Genomic DNA, 17044 nt, shown 5'->3' with positions numbered 1-17044 from the left:
GGGCAGGCCCCCAAAGTGGCACTGCCACAGCCCCCTGCAAAAAATAGTTTTGGGGCCCCCTGCCCTGAAGAAGCTGCCGGAAGTGGCGGGGGGGAGGAGCAGGTGCCAAGTGGCTGGAACCGTCTAGTGGGAATCTATAAATGAAGAAAGCGTGAGGAGAAGCGTGAGGCATTTGGAGCGGGATGTGTAAGGTGGCTGATAGTTGCGGTGTTAGTGTGGCTGTTGAGAGTTGCTGAGTGGACTGAGACGCTGTGTGAAGAGCCTGCATCTGACCTGGCCAGTCAGGCTGTCAGCCTTCCACAGTGTTAAGTCATACCTGTGAGGTATGCGGAAAAGTGACCATCAGTCAAGTGACCATCTTTGAACTCTCTCTCGATCTGCTGATAAGATGCTGTAGCCAGCTGGCTCTCAGGCATTGTCCTATCTGATCTGAGTAGCTGTCAGCCCTTTGGTACGTATTACCCAGTCCCAGGGGCGTGGGACCATGGATGTACTGATGTATGTGTGCAGAACTGTAAACCTTGCTATCTTTGTGTCAGTTGTACTTACACGTGTTCTTGTTCATCTTGTCAGTCATAATTGTGGTTCTCAGACCCTGACCCTGCATCTGTAAATAGTTTTGTATATGGTGATTTATTAGCTTGATCATGTATATAGTATTTTAGTACATAGTACTTAGCTTGTTATTGTGGTCCTTTATAGTTAGCTAATTGTTGTTGAATAAACGGTTAAATTTGTTTCAGTTCAATCTAAATCTGAGTCATTCATTTATGCAAATTCATTCCAATCACCCCAGGGTGACGTTGTGGTAGATCACCAAATTCATAGATTCACAGATGCTAGGGTCAGAAGGGACCCAAACAGATCATCAAGTCTGACCCCCTGCCATGGCAGGAAAGTGTGCTGGGGTCAGATGACCGCAGCCAGATGCCTGTCCAGCCACTGCCTGAGGGAGACAACTCCACCCACCCCTTCAATTGGAGACTTTGATTTAATTAATTATCAAAGTCCTTGGATAACACACTGATGGCAGACCTCTGCTCCCAGACTCCATGCGGATACCTGACCACTGCCCAGTTGTACTACTGGCTTTTGAACCCAGTTATATTACTGGCCTTCACAATGCCCTGTGGTAATGAGTTCTATCTATTAATTATGTATGTGGAAAATAAATAAAAATACTTCCCTTTTTTCCTAAGCCTAATGTTTCGTAATTTCATTTTCTAGTCCATCTCTTGAATTATATTATATAGTAGACAGGAGTTCCCTATTCGCTTTCTCCGCACTAGTCATACTTTTGTAGACGTTTCTCAACATCCACCTCCCCCCACGCAACAGTCACCATTCCAAGCTGAAGTGTCCTAGTCTTTCCAGTCTCTCCACATATGGAAGGCGTTCCATATTCCTGATCACTTTTGGCCTCTCTCAGTAACTTTTCTAATTCTACTTTTTTTTTGGTGGGGGAAGTAAGGGAGAGAATGAAGGAACATTTAAGAGCCTTTTTGATTTGTGGTATTGTTACAAAGAAAAAGGATCAAACTGCCCTTTCAGATGGTAAGGACAAAGCTCTTCCTTGGGACTTCCCCATAGCCTTATTTGGTCTGCCTCTCCTGAGAGGACCCCCTGCAGACAGTGCTAGCATGTCTTCCCAAGGGGTAAGCCTCGGACTTTGAGACCCTGGCTCTTCTCAGTCCCTGGGTTCCCCGGCAATTCACACCAACCTCACCTCTGGGACCTCCTTCTTTGTGGTCAGCTGCCAAGAAGGAGGGAGTGTTTTCTTCTTTTAAAGAGGAGGGGTCAGAGTGCCAATGTCCCAAGCAGCACAAAAGGTACCACTTTAAAACAATCTTTATTGTGCCATTCCAATTCCCTGTCCTCATTCAGACTTTTCTGTCCTCCCTAGGGCCATTTCTTTTCTCCCTGTCCACCCTAGGACCTTCTCTCCTTCAGCTCCCTCAGAGCCTCCTCATTCTCCACAAGCCCAGTCAGCCAAGCTTGCCACAAAACAGTTACAAAACTTAAGTCTTAACCTAGGGGATGACTAATACAATGAAACATTATATCATGGGGAACCAGTCAGGGGCCAGTGTCTGTGGCCTGACCTCAGGCCTAGACTACAATCTGCCCTTGGGATGAAAAGGGCATCTAGAGGTAAGCAGTGACCACAAGCTGATTGAGTTCAGGATCCTGAGGAAAGGAAGGATGGAGAACAGCAGAGTAAGGACCCTGGACTTCAGAAAAGCAGACTTTGACTAACTCAGGGAAATCCTGGGCAGGATCCCCTGGGAGGCCAGACAGATGAGGAGAGGGGGTCCAAGAGAGCTGGCTGTATTTTAAAGAAGCCTTACTGAGAGTGCAGGAACAAACCATCCCAATGTGCAGGAAGACTAGCAAGTATGGCAGAAGACCAACTTGGCTTAGCAGGGAACTCTTCGTAAACTAAATCACAAAAAGGAAGCTTATAAGAAGTGGTAACTTGGACAAACAACTAGGGAAGGATATAAGAGCACTGCTCAGGCATGCAGGGATGAAGTCAGGAAGACCAAAGCACAATTGGAGTTGCAGCTAGCCAGGGATGTGAAGGGTAACAAGAAGGGTTTTTCTACAAGTATGTCAGTAGCAATAGGAGGATCAAGGAAAGTGTGGATCCCTTACTGAATGGGGGAGGCAACCTTGTGCCAGAGGATATAGAAAAGGCTTAAGTGCTCAATGCCTTTTTTGCCCCAGTCTTCACAGGCAAGGTCAGCTCCCAGACTCCTGCACTGGGCAGCACAGTTTGGGGAAGAGGTAAGCAATCCTCAATGCTGAAAGAACAAGTCAGGGATTACTTAGAAAAGCTGGATGTGCACAAGTCCATGGGGCCTGATGCGACTGCAGAGCTATTGGACATCATCTTTGAAAACTCATAGCAAACAGGAGAGGTCCCAGATGATTGGAAAAGGACAAACATAGTGCCTGTATTTAAGAAAGGGAAGGAGGAGGATCCAGGGAACTACAGACCAGTCAACCTCACCTCAGTCCCTGGAAAAATTATGGAGCAGATCCTCAAGGAATCCATTTCTAAGTACTTGGACGAGAAGGCGACTAGGAACAGTCAGCATGGATTCACCAGGGGCAAGCCATCCCTGACTAACCTGATTGCCTTCTATGACAAGGTGACGGGCTCTGTGGATGCAGGGAGACTGGTGCATGTAGTGTATCTTGATTTTAGCAAGGCTTTTGATACAGTCTTCCACAGCATTCTCACAGACAAACTAAGAAAGTATGGGTTGGCTGAATGAACTGTAAAATGGACAGAAAACTGGGTGGAGCATCGGGCTCAGAGAGTAGTAATCAATGGTTCAACATCTAGTTGGCAGCTGGCATCAAGTGAAGCACCCCAGAGGTTGGTCCTGGGGCTGGTCTTGATCAACAACCTGGAAGATGGCATAGGGTGCACCCTGAGCAAGTCTGCAGATGACACCAAGCTGGGGGGAGTAGGAGATACGTTGGAGGGTAGGGCTAGGATTCAGAGCGACTTAAGAGAAATTGGAGGATTGGGCAAAAGAAATTTCATGAGGTTCAGCAAGGACAAGTGGGAAGTCCTGCACTTAGGACAGAACAATCCCATGTACTGGTACACGCTGGGGGCTGACCGGCTGGGCAGCAGCTCTGCAGAAAAGGACCTGTGGGTTACAGCGGACAATAAACTGAATATGAGCCAGCGGTGTGCCCTTGTTAATAAGAAGGCTAATGGTATACTGGGCTGCATTGGTAGGTGTGTTGCCAGTAGGTCAAGGGAAGTGATAATTCCCCTCTATTCAGCACTGGTGAGGCCACATCTGGAGTACTGTGTTCAGTTTTGCCCCCTCCCCCCCACCCCAATAGAAAGGATGTGAATAAATTGGAGAGGGTCCAGGGAAGGGCAACAAAAATAGTGAGGGGCTTGGGGGACATGACTTATGAGGAAAGACTGAAGGAACTGGTCTTATTTAGTCTAGAGAAGAGGAGACTGAGAGGGGATTTAATAGCAGCCTCCAACCACCTGAAGGGGAATTTGAAAGAGGATGGAGCTAGATTGTTCTCAGTGGTGGCAGATCATAGAACAAGGAGCAATGGTCTCAAGTTGCAGCAAGGAAAGTTTAGGTTAGATATTAGGAAGAATTTTCTCACTAGGAAGGTAGTAAAAAACTGGAACAGAGAGGTGGTGGAAGCTCCATCCTTGGAAGTTTTCAAAACCTGGCTAGACAAAGTCTTGGCTAGGATGATCTAGTTGGCAATGATCCTGCTTTGAGCAGGAGGTTGAACTAGATGACCTCCTGAGGTCCCTTCCAACTCTAACTTTCTATGATTCTATGTCCTGCTTAGGGAACTATTTACAAGAATCATTTACAGTAAAGCTTGCTCACAATGAGCCTCCTGAAGTGTTTCCCACCAGAACTGCAGGCTAGAATCCAGGTCACTGAGCTTCCTTCATCACAGGTATACATTTACTCTGAACATGGTCTTTTTTATAAAGTGTTTATGCTACCTGTAGGCATTTCACCTTATTAGTTGTACACTGCAATTTCCTTATAACTAGTTTATTTATGTTGTTCCCTTTTAAAGAGCTGTTAATGTTGTTTTGTTGGATTTTTCTTTTTACTTACTTTCTCCTGAAAGAATTTGACTGTCATGACATTATAGTCAGTGTTAGAGAGGCTCATCTGTAAGGACTTCAGTAAAAGGATGCCCACCCAGCTAGCAGAGAGGCAAGAGCTCTGCCCAGGGATGCTGGGTCTCTGACCCTGGTTGCTGCCCCTAGGGGCTAACATGCATCCTGTGCCTGCTCCCCTCCCCATAAATTCAAACCACACAGGCTGCTGTGCACCCTGGGACCTCCAAACCTCCCCTTTCTAGTCCCAACCTGGTCGACCAGTAATAGCTATAACTAAAACATAAGCACACTGAATAAATTTAAACTGTAAGCCTACTGGCTGCATAACAAACTTGTCACCCTAGTCCTTTAACACTCTTTACTCAGAGGCTTCATTGCAAGCAGCTGTTGCCAAGTTCCTCCCACTGATCCACTTGGGTGTGAAGCTTTTTCCTTTCGTCTTGCAGTCCTCCGGGTGATCTGCTCCTAAGCAGTCACTCTGCCAGTGTCTGTTTCAGGAAGAGCTCTTGCCTCTCTGCTAGCTGGGTGGGGCTTCCTTTTGGGTTGTTACTTCTACTAACTGGTGTCATCAAACCGTGTTATCAGTGAGAGAAATATACAGGCAGCAAATGTGTTTGCTTTGAGAGAAATAGTGAAAGATCAGCAATGAGAACCATGATAGGGGAAGGATTTCTGTAGGCATTTCAGTATCAGAGGAAGAATTCACATCTCTCAAATAGTACTTCAGAAGTTCCCAGTAGTATTTTCAAAAAATTAAAACATTTTATTTACTTTAGCTGATTTTTCAGAGCATTATACCTGATGAATCTGTACATTCTGAAATACAAATATTGCAGGTGGGCAAACTGGTTCTCTTATGACATTATTGGAGGGCATCAGTTGAAAAAAGAGGAAAATACTCTTGTAGATGGGACTGGCTTTCCAGATTATATTAGAGCAGTTTCTTGCAGCAAGGAAGCACCTTCAAGATATGAGACCCCCCAATAGATAGGCAGAGGCTGGCCCTGTCACTGAAGAGGTAAACCACAAACATGAGGTTGCCCATGAAGGAATTGGTTGGGATTGTAAAGTTGGAAGGTAACACAGGTTGAACCAGTAGACTTCCAAGTCCTAGGGAAAAGAAGAGTAAAGATGCTGGCCTTCAGAAAAGGAGACTAAAACACTCAGGGAACTGGTAGAGGGATCCTCTGGGAGGGGTCCTCTGGTAAGCATGGGGGTGGGAAAAGACTCCAGGAAAGCTAGTCATACTTTAAATAACCTGCAGTATGGGCACAATAGAAAGCTACCATGAAGAGAAGAAAGGATGGGGAGTTCAGCTGGAGACCAGCTGGGCTAAACAATGAACTCTTCAGTGAGTGGAAACTCAAAGGATCCTACAAAAAGTGAAATCTTAGCCACAGACTAGGGAAGAGTTTCAGAGTATCACATTGGCATTCAGGGAGAAAATCAGGACAGCCAAGGCATAAATTGCAGCTAACAGGAGACATAAGACAATGAAGAGGAAGTAATGTCAGAAATAAGAGGAAGATCAAAGAAAATATAGGTCCCTTATTGAATGTAGAGCGTGGTCTGGTAATGGATCATGTTGAGAATGCTGAAGTATTTAATGCCTTTTTTCATTTAGTCTTCCTGAATAAAGTCAGCTATAAGATGAGTGCATTTGTCAGCAAGGAAGGGGGAGGAGATAAGCAGCTTAGAGAAGCTGGTTATTTTCAAGTCGGCAGGGCTGGATGGGATGCTTCCTAGAGCACTCAAGGAATTGGTTGAGGAAACTGCAGTACTACTTACTATTATGGTTTAGAACTCTTGGGGTTGGGTGAGGTCCTGGATGACTAGAAGAAGGCAAATGTAATGCTTGTTCTTATAAGGAAAGATGAGGATCCAGGGAATTACAGACCAGTGACTTTGACATTGACACCTGAAAAGATTTTTGGAGCAGGTCATCAAGAAATGTATAAGCATTTGAGGGAGATCAAGGTGATCAGGAAGAGCCAACATGCATTCACCAAAAACTAGTCATGCCTGACCCACCTAATTTCCTTCTATGACAGGGGACCAGGCTTCACAGATGAGGGGAGAGCAATGGATATTATATAACTTGACTTTACAAAGCCTTTTGACACTGTCTCCCATGACATTTTCAATAGTGAGCTATGGAAATGCAGTCTAGATGAAAGTACTGTAAAGTGGCTTTGTAACACGTTGCATTATTGTGCTCAAGGAGTAGTCATCAAGGGTACTGACAGATGTGGGGGGAACCTCCCCCTCCCACTTTATCAGAAGCAGCAGCGCATTACTTTGACCCGACTCCACAGCATCTGTATAGATCAAGTGCTTCAGCGAGGCTTTTTGGTGCTTTTATCTAAAGCTGATTGAATCATCAGCTATTAGATAAAATTTAAAAAAAAAACACCACTAAAGTGCCCAATCTATACAGACATTGGGAAAGCCAGGTGTAACTAACGTGATGCCTCTTTTGGGCATGTGCTGGGTTCAGCACAGGAGCGCACCAAATTTAACGTGCCATTTGGGGGGGGGGGGGGGGGGGGGGGGGGGGGGGGAAGGAAGGTGGACAGGGGGTGTTCCATGTCTGCAAGCAGCCCAAAAGCTCAGCAGTTAGTTGTGACGAAGTATTTGAATGGGATTCTGCAGCGATCTGTCTTGAGTCCAGTACTGTTTAATATCTTCAGAAATGCTTTGGAAGATGGGATTGAGTATACGATTTAGCAAATTTGCAGGTGATGCCAAACTGGGTAGAGGTGCAGGGAACCTAGATGATAGGATAGGATTAGGTTCAGAATGACCTTGATAAACTAAAGAATTGGTCCAAAATTAATTGAATGAAATTCAATAAGGACAAATGAAAGTTCTGCACTCACAGTGGAGTAATTGCATGCACAAGCAGATTGAGGGATGACTGGCTAAACTTTAATACTGCAGAATAGGATACAGGGGTTATATAGCGCATCATAAGTTGAATATGAACTAACAGTGTGCTCTTGTTACAAAAATAGTTTACAGGGCTTCTAGCCCTACTTTTCTGTTTCTTGTACTGTGGAAAAGCAGGTGGCATTTTATATTTGGTAGCTGGCAATCTCTGATTAGGCTCTGGTATGTTGTCAGTCACTTTGCTGGTCTGTCCCTGGACACTCATGGAACCAGAAGAATTCCAGGACTCTGAGTGACATTCTCACCGATCATGACAGCTAATTTTTCGATGGCCTGGCTAATGTATGGAACAGTACACTGACCTTTGTCATAGACACCTGTTCCCACTACTATAGCAGCAGAGGTCCCTTTGGTACATGGGGGTACTGAGACAGCTTAAGTGTGAGGGTAGGCAGCTGGTGCGCAAGTAGCTCTTGACCCATGCTGAAGCTGATCAGTTGTGTTATAAATCTTTCTTAAAGGACTATGATGTGGCAGTGGCAGCTGCTAAGAAGTGTTTTTTTCCCCACTGCCGCCTGCATCTGCAAAGTGTGATCCAGTGGAACTGTTCTGGGTGGTAAACAGTCTGGTTAACCTGACTTGTTTCTGTCCAGAAACTGAGTCTATTTCAATCCACTTTGACTAGTTTGTCACCTACTTTGCAGACAAAATCGTGCATATCCAGCACAGCTTGAGGACCACTACTTTTGCTGCAGAGTAAGTTCTGGGTTGAGTAAGCACTTCTGGTCCACTTCCAGGTCTGCCAGGAAGCATGTAGCGGGGCCACCCTGCACACCCCCCAACTCAGCGACTGGTGCCTTCTGGGGGGGGGGGGGGGGAGGGGGGAGAAGACACACCCAGAGTCCCCCCGTGGCTGATCGCCGAGCTGGAAGGGTGCAGTGGGGGGCCTACACGCTCCCTGGAGGACTCAGAAGTGGACCAGAAGTACTTTTAAAGATGTGTCTATGTCCGAACTGCTGATTCTCCAAGTCTGCATCAAATCTTCAGATTTGGATTCGGACAAATCAGATCAGGGACAGTGATCCAAATCAATGAATCCAATCACTGTCCCTGATTTGGACTGAATCCAAATCGAATAGGGCCCGCTTTGTACACCCCAAGTAGTTATTTGAATAAAAAACAATGTAATTCCATGAACCTGAAGTTAACTTACCAATAGTTTGGTCAAGTTCCTGAATCAACGATAAGTTTCCTGAACAAAACTCTGGAGTCATGTAGACAACTCTATAGTGACCTCTAGAAAAATTGGGAATATACACTGTTATACAAACTGAGATAAAAGCATGCAAGCATTAAGGAGGGCAAAAGAGTGGGGAGGGGAGCAATGTAAAGAAGTTTTGGATGAGGAAAGAAAAGAACAGAGGAAGAGGATAGAGACAAGGAAGCACGGCAGGGGAAAACTAAGAAAACTTCATGACAAACAAGAAAGAAGAAATTAATTTAAATAGATTTGAGAGTGAGAAGAATCCATTAAGGTCATCTAGCCTGACTTCCTATAAAGCACAGGTCTTTAAATTTTACCCAGTGATCCCCAAAAGGTTGGGAGTTGAGCTAGAGTGGAAGGGAAAACAGAATGATAAACAGAGGAGGGGTGGGGAGAAGCAATCAAAGAAAGGACTAGTAGTGACCCACAAATCTAAATTTGCCTAACTCATTCTAATTTAAGACCTCCTTTTGTTATAATTTTGCCAAATTTTAATAATTAGAGTAAAGGGATACTATGCTGTGTGTCTGCCTGAGGTGGAATTATGGGGTTTTTATTTGGAAAAAGCTGTCTGAAACAGTTCAGCTTTCCTGAGAACAAGGTTATGGTAAATGTGTGTTTTTGACCACGTTGAAAAAATTCTTACAATATTTCTATTAAGTTGTAGCATCTCCAAGCTTCAGAGAAGGGACTGGAAGTTTGGCAAGGGAAATTATTCTGGTGTCAAAGAACTGGCTTTTCCCACACCCAAGAAAGACTCTCCAAATCTGGCCAAGTAAGTAGCTTTAAAAAATATTAGTTCCCACAGGAATCACAGTAGAGGTTGGACATTGACATTATTATTCTAGAGAGTCCATCTGCACCCAAGACACATAGCCTTTGTGTGCTATCTGGATTGTACATGCACCATCCTAGAGGTACAAAGACTAAGAAGGTCTTCCCTCAAAACTGTTCCTTGTAGTTGCTGTGCTTTCTGGGCTGTTGTCCTCCATCAGGACTGGGAAGGCAATGTCCTTCAGCTGCAGGAGAAAAACCTTGAAGATCAAAATAAATCATTTGTTTTCCTCTTTGTTCTCTTCACCTGGAGCCCATATGTTAATGGAGCTTATCAGCAAAAGAAAGCTGGGTCTTCTGGTCATGGAGCAGCCTTTACAAAACTGTAAATGGAGAGGCTCTCATTGCTCAATAGAGCCAAAGAACCAAGCACAGAGCCACAGCTAATACATATTTAGAGAGATCGCATGGTCATGAGTTCACATCACAAATAGCTAAAGACAAGTAAAACCATGTTGTGCCAGTAACTGGAGTTTTTATTATATTAGACTTATATTAGACTTCCAGGTCATGAAGATGGCTTGGTACTGACTTGGTGGAGGACCTTTTCCATCTCTTGAGATCCAGAGCCTGAACAGAGGCAAGGCCCTATAGACCCAGCAGGTTTCCTTGACTTGAAACAACTCTGCCATCTGCTTCTTCCCCCCACCCCGGCACCATCTTGGCTACCTGTATTAAGGGAAAAGCACTCAGCCAGCCTGCATACCCTACAGAGCCAACAGCCCTCCCTGGACAGGTGCCACCTTGTGATAAATAACATTTAAGGATGCTCCTTGGTGTTGCCCTTTGACAGGGACAGAGGATCTTTGTTATGTCCCTATTTTAGTACTTTTGAATTTAATGTTGTGTTTGTTGGAGGGATTCAGGGGAGATATGTGCTTTTTTGGGGACAGCCACAGACACTCTGTAGGACAGGAAAGTATGGGTATGGAAGAGATATTAGGGGAGGGTAGAGGGATCTCTCCTGGGTGTGATAGGTAGGGCACTTGGAGCAAGAACAGGTTTCTTATAATCAGACATGAATGGGGGTTGGGAAAATTGGGAGGCACTGCTGGGATTCGCTGGAGAGTCTGTTCTTATGGGTGATAGACAGGAAAGCGGGAGTGAGTTTTCAAGTTCCGGGGTATCATTTGGGGAGTCTAATGTTGTCTCTCATTTGTGGATGGTTTGTCATTTATTGTAAACCACCCTGAAGCTTTCTGGTTAGGATGGGATATAAATCTACATCTGAACAAACATTAACAGTAAAATGTCATGGCATCTGCAAGGCCTGTCCAGCACCAGAGATTTCACCTATTGAGATCTATGCACTTCCGTGTAGCTCATGCGTGGTTAGGTTATTTGGAGTGAAGAGGAAAGGCTGATACAGTTAGCCCTGGTGCTTTATAAGAATCTGCATTACCTCTGCAGTACAGGGCCAAAAGGTTTTTCAGGGAAGATTATTTTTGCACAGGGATACCAATACCTGAGATAATCAAGAGGACTTCCCTGAACGAGGCTCTGTCCTATGGGAATGGGGTGGAGACAAGCCCTGCATTTTGGTAGGGGTCCAAGCCCTGAATGCTAACTTTGAATGACATGGTGCTGGAGATAAGAAGGGTTGCCAGAGGGAGAAGGTGCTGGATGGCAGAGCTGATAAAAAGATTTAGTGCTTAGGTCAGAGGAAAACCCCAGGGATTTGTCCAAAATTTGATCTCCTGTTCCTTCCTGTTCCCCAGCTAGAATGGTCACCAGTGTCACCAGTTGCCCCAATGGAACAGAAGTATCTGGTGTACATGTCAAAGGCCAGTATAAAACCCATGCATGATGGACAACTCAAAAAGCCCAGAGATTTTAGAGAAGGTATAATCACAGAAGAGGAGAGAAAAAAAAATCATTTGACAAAAATGTCACCAAAGCTGAGGGAAAGGAAAATATTTCTACATAGGCAGAAGAGGGCAGTAAGTGTTCAGAATGGTGGTACTTTGTGGTACAGACAGAAAACCACTGAAGCGTTAGCATTAGGGGGACAATCCTAACACTGGTATTTGGACCAACACAAACAGGCTGAGCCATGTGACATGATTCATTCAGAGTGTACTGGGAGAATCACAGGACTCACAAGCCCTCTTTGGGTTCCTCTTGCAGAGAATGGGTTTTTGGTTGTAGCCATGTTGGTCTAAGGACATATGCAGGCAAGGTTCTTTGGGTAGATGTGATAACTTTTATTAGACCAACTGTGGAGTTCGCAAAAAATGTTTTGCCAGCTTTTGGGTGCAATCACCCTTCTTCCAGCATAGGAAATCTCTGCTGTTCTGAGACTCCAAGGAATGAAAAAATCTAAAAGTGTGACAGGATGTCAGTGAGAATGTAAATAGGTGGAAATTAGGAAAACAAAAGATAAGAGCAGGGAAGGGAGGAAGGGGGAAATGAGCAGGGAAAAAAGCCAAAGGTGAGTAAGGGACACTCTACAATAGTAGAAAAAAGGCCCTTGCAAAAAACTTATTTTCCAACTACTCAATTGGTCTAATAAAAGACATAATATCTACCCAAACAACCTTGCCTGCCTCTTACACAGAATGTCTTTTGAATGGCATGCAGGCATCCCATGATAGCTCAGAATGGATGGCTAGGGAACTGGTTGGACCAGAATCAAATTGGTCAGTGTTTTGGACTGGGAGCCACTTCTCAAAAACTTCCCTGGCATTAGTACCAGAGGATCGTGCTTGTGGGGGAGGAAAGAAGGCTATCCCAATTAAAATAAATATAGTGATTTTAGTTAATTTATTAAAATTATTAAAAAGCATTTAAAAGAATTTCAGTATCTGTATTCAGGATTTGGGTGCTAAAAAAAAAAGTAATGAAACTTACGCTTTGATGTTCCCTATAACATTTTTTGACTGAGCTGCTCCAAGTAAACAAGCTGGAATGCCTGACATACTGTAAAAAGAAAGCAGAAGCAAGATTTGGTTCATTCAAGAAAGTCTGTGTTCTTTTTCTTGCAATACCTCTCAGTCAGTTCCTAATTTATGACAATATTTCACCTTTTACTCCATAAATACTTAATTTCTCTATTAGTTTCTTGCACAGAACTTTAGCAATGGCCTTTTTCAATATCTAAAATCTTCAATTGGTTCTTTACCCTGCTAGATTAAATCAGCTCATTTTGAAAATGTCAATATATTAGCGAAACTTGATTTTCCTTCACAAAAACTGTGATAGTTAGACCTTATCATATCATAATCTTCCAGGTGGTTTGTTACTCTATTATTGCCTTAATCAATCCACTAGCTATAAACAAAATAATTATTAACCTGTTACTCCTTTGTACACTGCTAAATTTTAAAAGAAAAATATAGGTACAACATTTGCCACCCTACACTTCTTTTATTAAGAGATTCTGTCATTTTACTGCCATTTCAGCGACTTTGCACATGAGCTCTTTCAGAACTTTTGGATGTACATTGCCTTGATCTTATCATTCGTATGTTTCACACCATTTTCCCTTCACATTTTTCTCTGATAGCACCTCATCTAGACTGACAGCCAAATTAACAGGGCTACAGAGCTACAGAAATTAAATTATTTTGCCTTCCATTTTTTCACATAAGACAGTATATGAAGTTTGTTGTGAAATACAGTATGGAGTCAATTATCCAGAAAGTCACTTAACTGGGAAGTTTTGTTTTAGCAAAACCGTCAGTCTACAGTTAGGTTTTATTTGTTAGTGAGACAACAGTGTGTTATTTATTTACTTGTACTTGAGATTTCAAAACATTACACAGTACAATACATTTATACATTTAGTTGTTGTTTTTAAATATTTGGTGTACAGTACCATAATTATAGTTTTTAGCACTTCTTACTGTGTTGATTACCCCCAAAAAAACCCTGATTATTCAAAATGGTGGTGACACTGATTGCTCTGGATAAATTACATTTTTTTTTTTTTTTTTTTTTTTTTTTTTTTTTTTTTTTTTACAAAGCCACCAGTTAGAAAGATATTTCACTTACCTGATATGCACAAGGGGGAAAAACTGAGCTAGTATAATTCTTATTAACAATAGATGTCACTAATTTAGATTAAAAAAATTATGTGGGGCTTTACAACTTATCAAAAACAAGTTGCATAAGTGCAGACCATCTCATTTTTTCTCCTCCTTAATCAAGGCAATGAAATGTCACCCTGCAACTTTTGCATCAAGCCTGTAAAAGACTTCAAGAGATGGAGAATCTATCCAATGCTTGGTAAATGGTTCTAGTTGTGAACTGCCCCCATTGTTTAAAAATAAAATTGTGTCTTAACTCCAGACTGAGTTTGTTTAGTTTCAGTTTTCAAACACTGTTGGCTCAGGCATTGTTAGACATGGACTAATGTAACATTTGAAGCAGTCCAAAAACCTTTAGAGTAGTCCAAATGCAGGTGCAGATGTACTCGGCCAATTAAGTGTTTTAAAAACGGCTGCTCTACTTCAAAAACAATCCTAAGGAGGAAAAAAAATTGGGAACAACTTTGAAGTGTGTCACTGTGAAACATTTCAGGTTATGTTTGCACCCTCTAGCAGAGCGTGCTAAGGAGTTGGTCATTTTTCCCAGATCTCATGATATTCCACTACCCAGCATCCCACAGCTGCCTCTGATATTCATGTCAAATTCGGCTGCTATGGGGTCACAAGTAGAGGTGCACCAACATATTGGTGCATGTCAGATCAGCACCAATAAAAGGAAAATTTACATTACTGGCTATCAGATTTTGTTTTGCCAGTATAGCCTATAATGTTCACTGTTAAATATAACATGCCTTCTGGCTGGGGCCCCTGGGCTCCATATGCATGCATTCATGCAGCTGCTCACATGCATGTGACCAGGAATGCAGCCGGGCAGTGTGGAAAGCAGCGGGTAAGTCTGTGGATGAGAAGGGGCATGGGGGAGGGAAGGGGCATTGGGAGGGGGGGCAAGATCAAGGCCCCCATGGTGAGGGAGGGGCAGGAGCAGTGAATGGGACCTGGGGCAGAGAGAGGGACAGACATGCAGGCAGCTCATCCAGGGGTGTGGTGGGAGTGGGGAGCAGGGGCAACTTCCTGCTGCTGTGTGCACCCCTGGGGGAGGCATGGAGGGCGTGTGCCCCCTGGATTTGTGCGTGAGGTGGAGGCAGGCTGCCTGCTGCGGGTCTGGGGCCAGGAGCTGCTCTGCTGGGAGGGGTGCCGGGTTATGGGGAATTTTGGGGTGGCCATAGCCCCCCAAATCTCCCCTAATGCCACCCTTGCTTAGGACACTCGGCTCTGCTGCCTTTCACTTGGGAGGGGCAGGCAGGGGGCACACGGTCAACGCAGGGAAAGGCAGCAGAGCCGAATGCCCTGAGCAGGGGCGGCTCTGGGGCAGCTTGGGGGGGCATGGGCAACCCCAAAATGACCCGAACACCCCTGTATCCACCCCTCCCAGCGCCGCCACCTGCCCCACACAGCTGAGCCCAGCCCCAGCCCAGCCCCCCACCAGGAACGGGCCAGCCAGCACAGCCCCTGGCCACGAGCCTACAGTGGGCAGCCCACGCCCACACCACACACAAATCTGGGGGGAGGGAGGTGGGCAGGTGGGCATATGCCCCCCATGCCTCCCCTGGGGGTACACGCAGTGATGGGGAGCCACCCTCCCTCCTGGCACACCTTGGACAAGCCGCTCATGGCTCCGTCCCGCTCCTGGCCTCAGGGTCGCATTCATTGCCCTGGTTTGGGAGGGGCTGGGGCTGCGGTAGGCACATTCCCTCCCTCACCATGGCGGCCTCAATCTGTCACCCCCAACGCTCCTTCCCGCCCCCCCCCACAGATTTACCACCTGGACACTGTTTTCACACTGTCCAGCTGCATTCCTGGCTGTGTGCGTGCTATGGCTGTGCACATGTATGCGGCATTTATCGGTGATGTTATTGGCTACAATGGGCAAAAAAAACTGATGGCCAATAACGTTAATTTTCCTTTTATCAGTGCCGATCTAACAGGGCACCAATATATTGGTGCACCTCTAATGAAAAGTCTTTGGTTAGTAAAGATAACTACAACAAGAAGCAATTTCTAAAATATATAGAGAAAAAGAAATAGTAGCAAAAGCACAGGTGTGTTATCACTGGAGAATAATAAAACATTCACCAAGAATTCAGAAAAAGAAAGAAGTGTTCAAAATATTTCTCCCCTATTTTGTTTAAAAAAAAAACACAAGCAAACAAAAAATTAATTGCAAAATATTAGTTGTTCTAACGCTACTTAGATGCTGAGAAGCAACTTGTAAAAATTAAACATTTTAACATCTTATTTGAGCAGCTTGCATTGAAGAGTTTAAAAAGAATTGGCTAAAGCTGTTCTCTTGGCTCCCCTTTTTAAGAATTTGTCTTGTGTTACATAAAGCAGATCAATTCATTTCTGGAAGAGATTTCAGAAGAGCCACAAAAATAATTTCAAATATGGGAAACTACATTGCAATGAATGAATTAAGATGGGCAATCTATTTAGTTTATCGAAGAGATATTTAAGACATTTATTTGATCATGGTCTGTAAGCATCTGTTTGGACACCAAGAGCCCTTCTACTGCGAGAAGTTTTAGAAGTGAAAATAATTAATACTGGAACAACTAACTTAAGGAAGGGTTGGATTCTTTGTTAAAGATATGCTTTATCAACCAGAGGTTACTGGAGTTGGGCAAGGAACAACTAGGTTAAATTCTCTGGCCTATGTTATATAGCAGGGGCGGGCAATTATTTTGGGCGGAGGGCCGCTTACCCAGTTTTCACAGGCTGTCAAGGGCCGCATGGGTAGCCCCTCCCCTTGACAGGTGCCCCACCCCTTGACAGGTGCCTCACTCCCTGGTCACCATCTTGGGACCAATGTCCCAATGTCCTGGGACCAATGTCCCAGGGCCAGCATTGGTGGGGCCCAAAGCAGGGCTCAGGCTGGCAGGGGTCTGTGGAGCCGGGCTGGGCTGCACCAGCAGGTAGAGCGGGGAGCTGGCTCGGCTCCATAAAGCCCCTGCTGGCTGGGACCCCACGCTCCTGCCACCCTGCTTTAGGCCCCACCAGAACTGGCCCCGGGACACCGGTGTGGGCCCTGTGCTCCGGCTGGCTCCCACACCTGCTCACTCCTAGTGCCCCCCAGTACAGGCCGGGGGCAACGCACAGCCCCGACCCCCTGCTCGCCAGCAGGGAAGAAGCTGGTGCTGAAAACAGGGAAAAGCGGCCCCTTGCCCGCCCCATGGCCGACACTCCCTGCTGCAGCTGCTCACAGCCCACACGGGGCTGTCTGGAGCAGGCACAGGCAGCCCCACACGGGCTGCAAATGGCTACAGCGCGGGGCGCTGGCCACAGGGCGAGCGAGGGGCCGCTTTTCCCTGGGGTCACCACCAGCTTGTAACATGCCCCTGCTGCCAGCCTCGGGCCCACGCCCCCTCTGGGCTC

The 17044-nt window shown here is 45.1% G+C and overlaps 1 protein-coding gene across 2 annotated transcripts in view; it reads right to left on the bottom strand.

The window, feature by feature from the left end:
* WRN (Werner syndrome RecQ like helicase) overlaps positions 1–17044 on the bottom strand; it is a 161866-nt gene that overhangs the window by 65347 nt on the left and 79475 nt on the right. For both annotated transcript variants that reach the window (XM_025215937.1, XM_025215938.1), the window contains 2 exons: positions 12474–12542; positions 8739–8821 (listed from right to left, as the gene is read on the bottom strand). In XM_025215937.1, coding sequence (XP_025071722.1) covers positions 8739–8821; positions 12474–12542 — 152 coding nt within the window. The remainder of the gene's footprint in view (positions 1–8738; positions 8822–12473; positions 12543–17044) is intronic.

This window comes from Alligator sinensis, unplaced genomic scaffold, assembly GCF_000455745.1.
Source record: "Alligator sinensis unplaced genomic scaffold, ASM45574v1 scaffold1546_1, whole genome shotgun sequence".
In the NCBI taxonomy this organism is placed as follows: domain Eukaryota; kingdom Metazoa; phylum Chordata; order Crocodylia; family Alligatoridae; genus Alligator; species Alligator sinensis.
The sequence above is the reverse complement of the archived record's forward strand: the minus strand, read 5'-3'. Positions and strand labels throughout refer to the sequence as shown.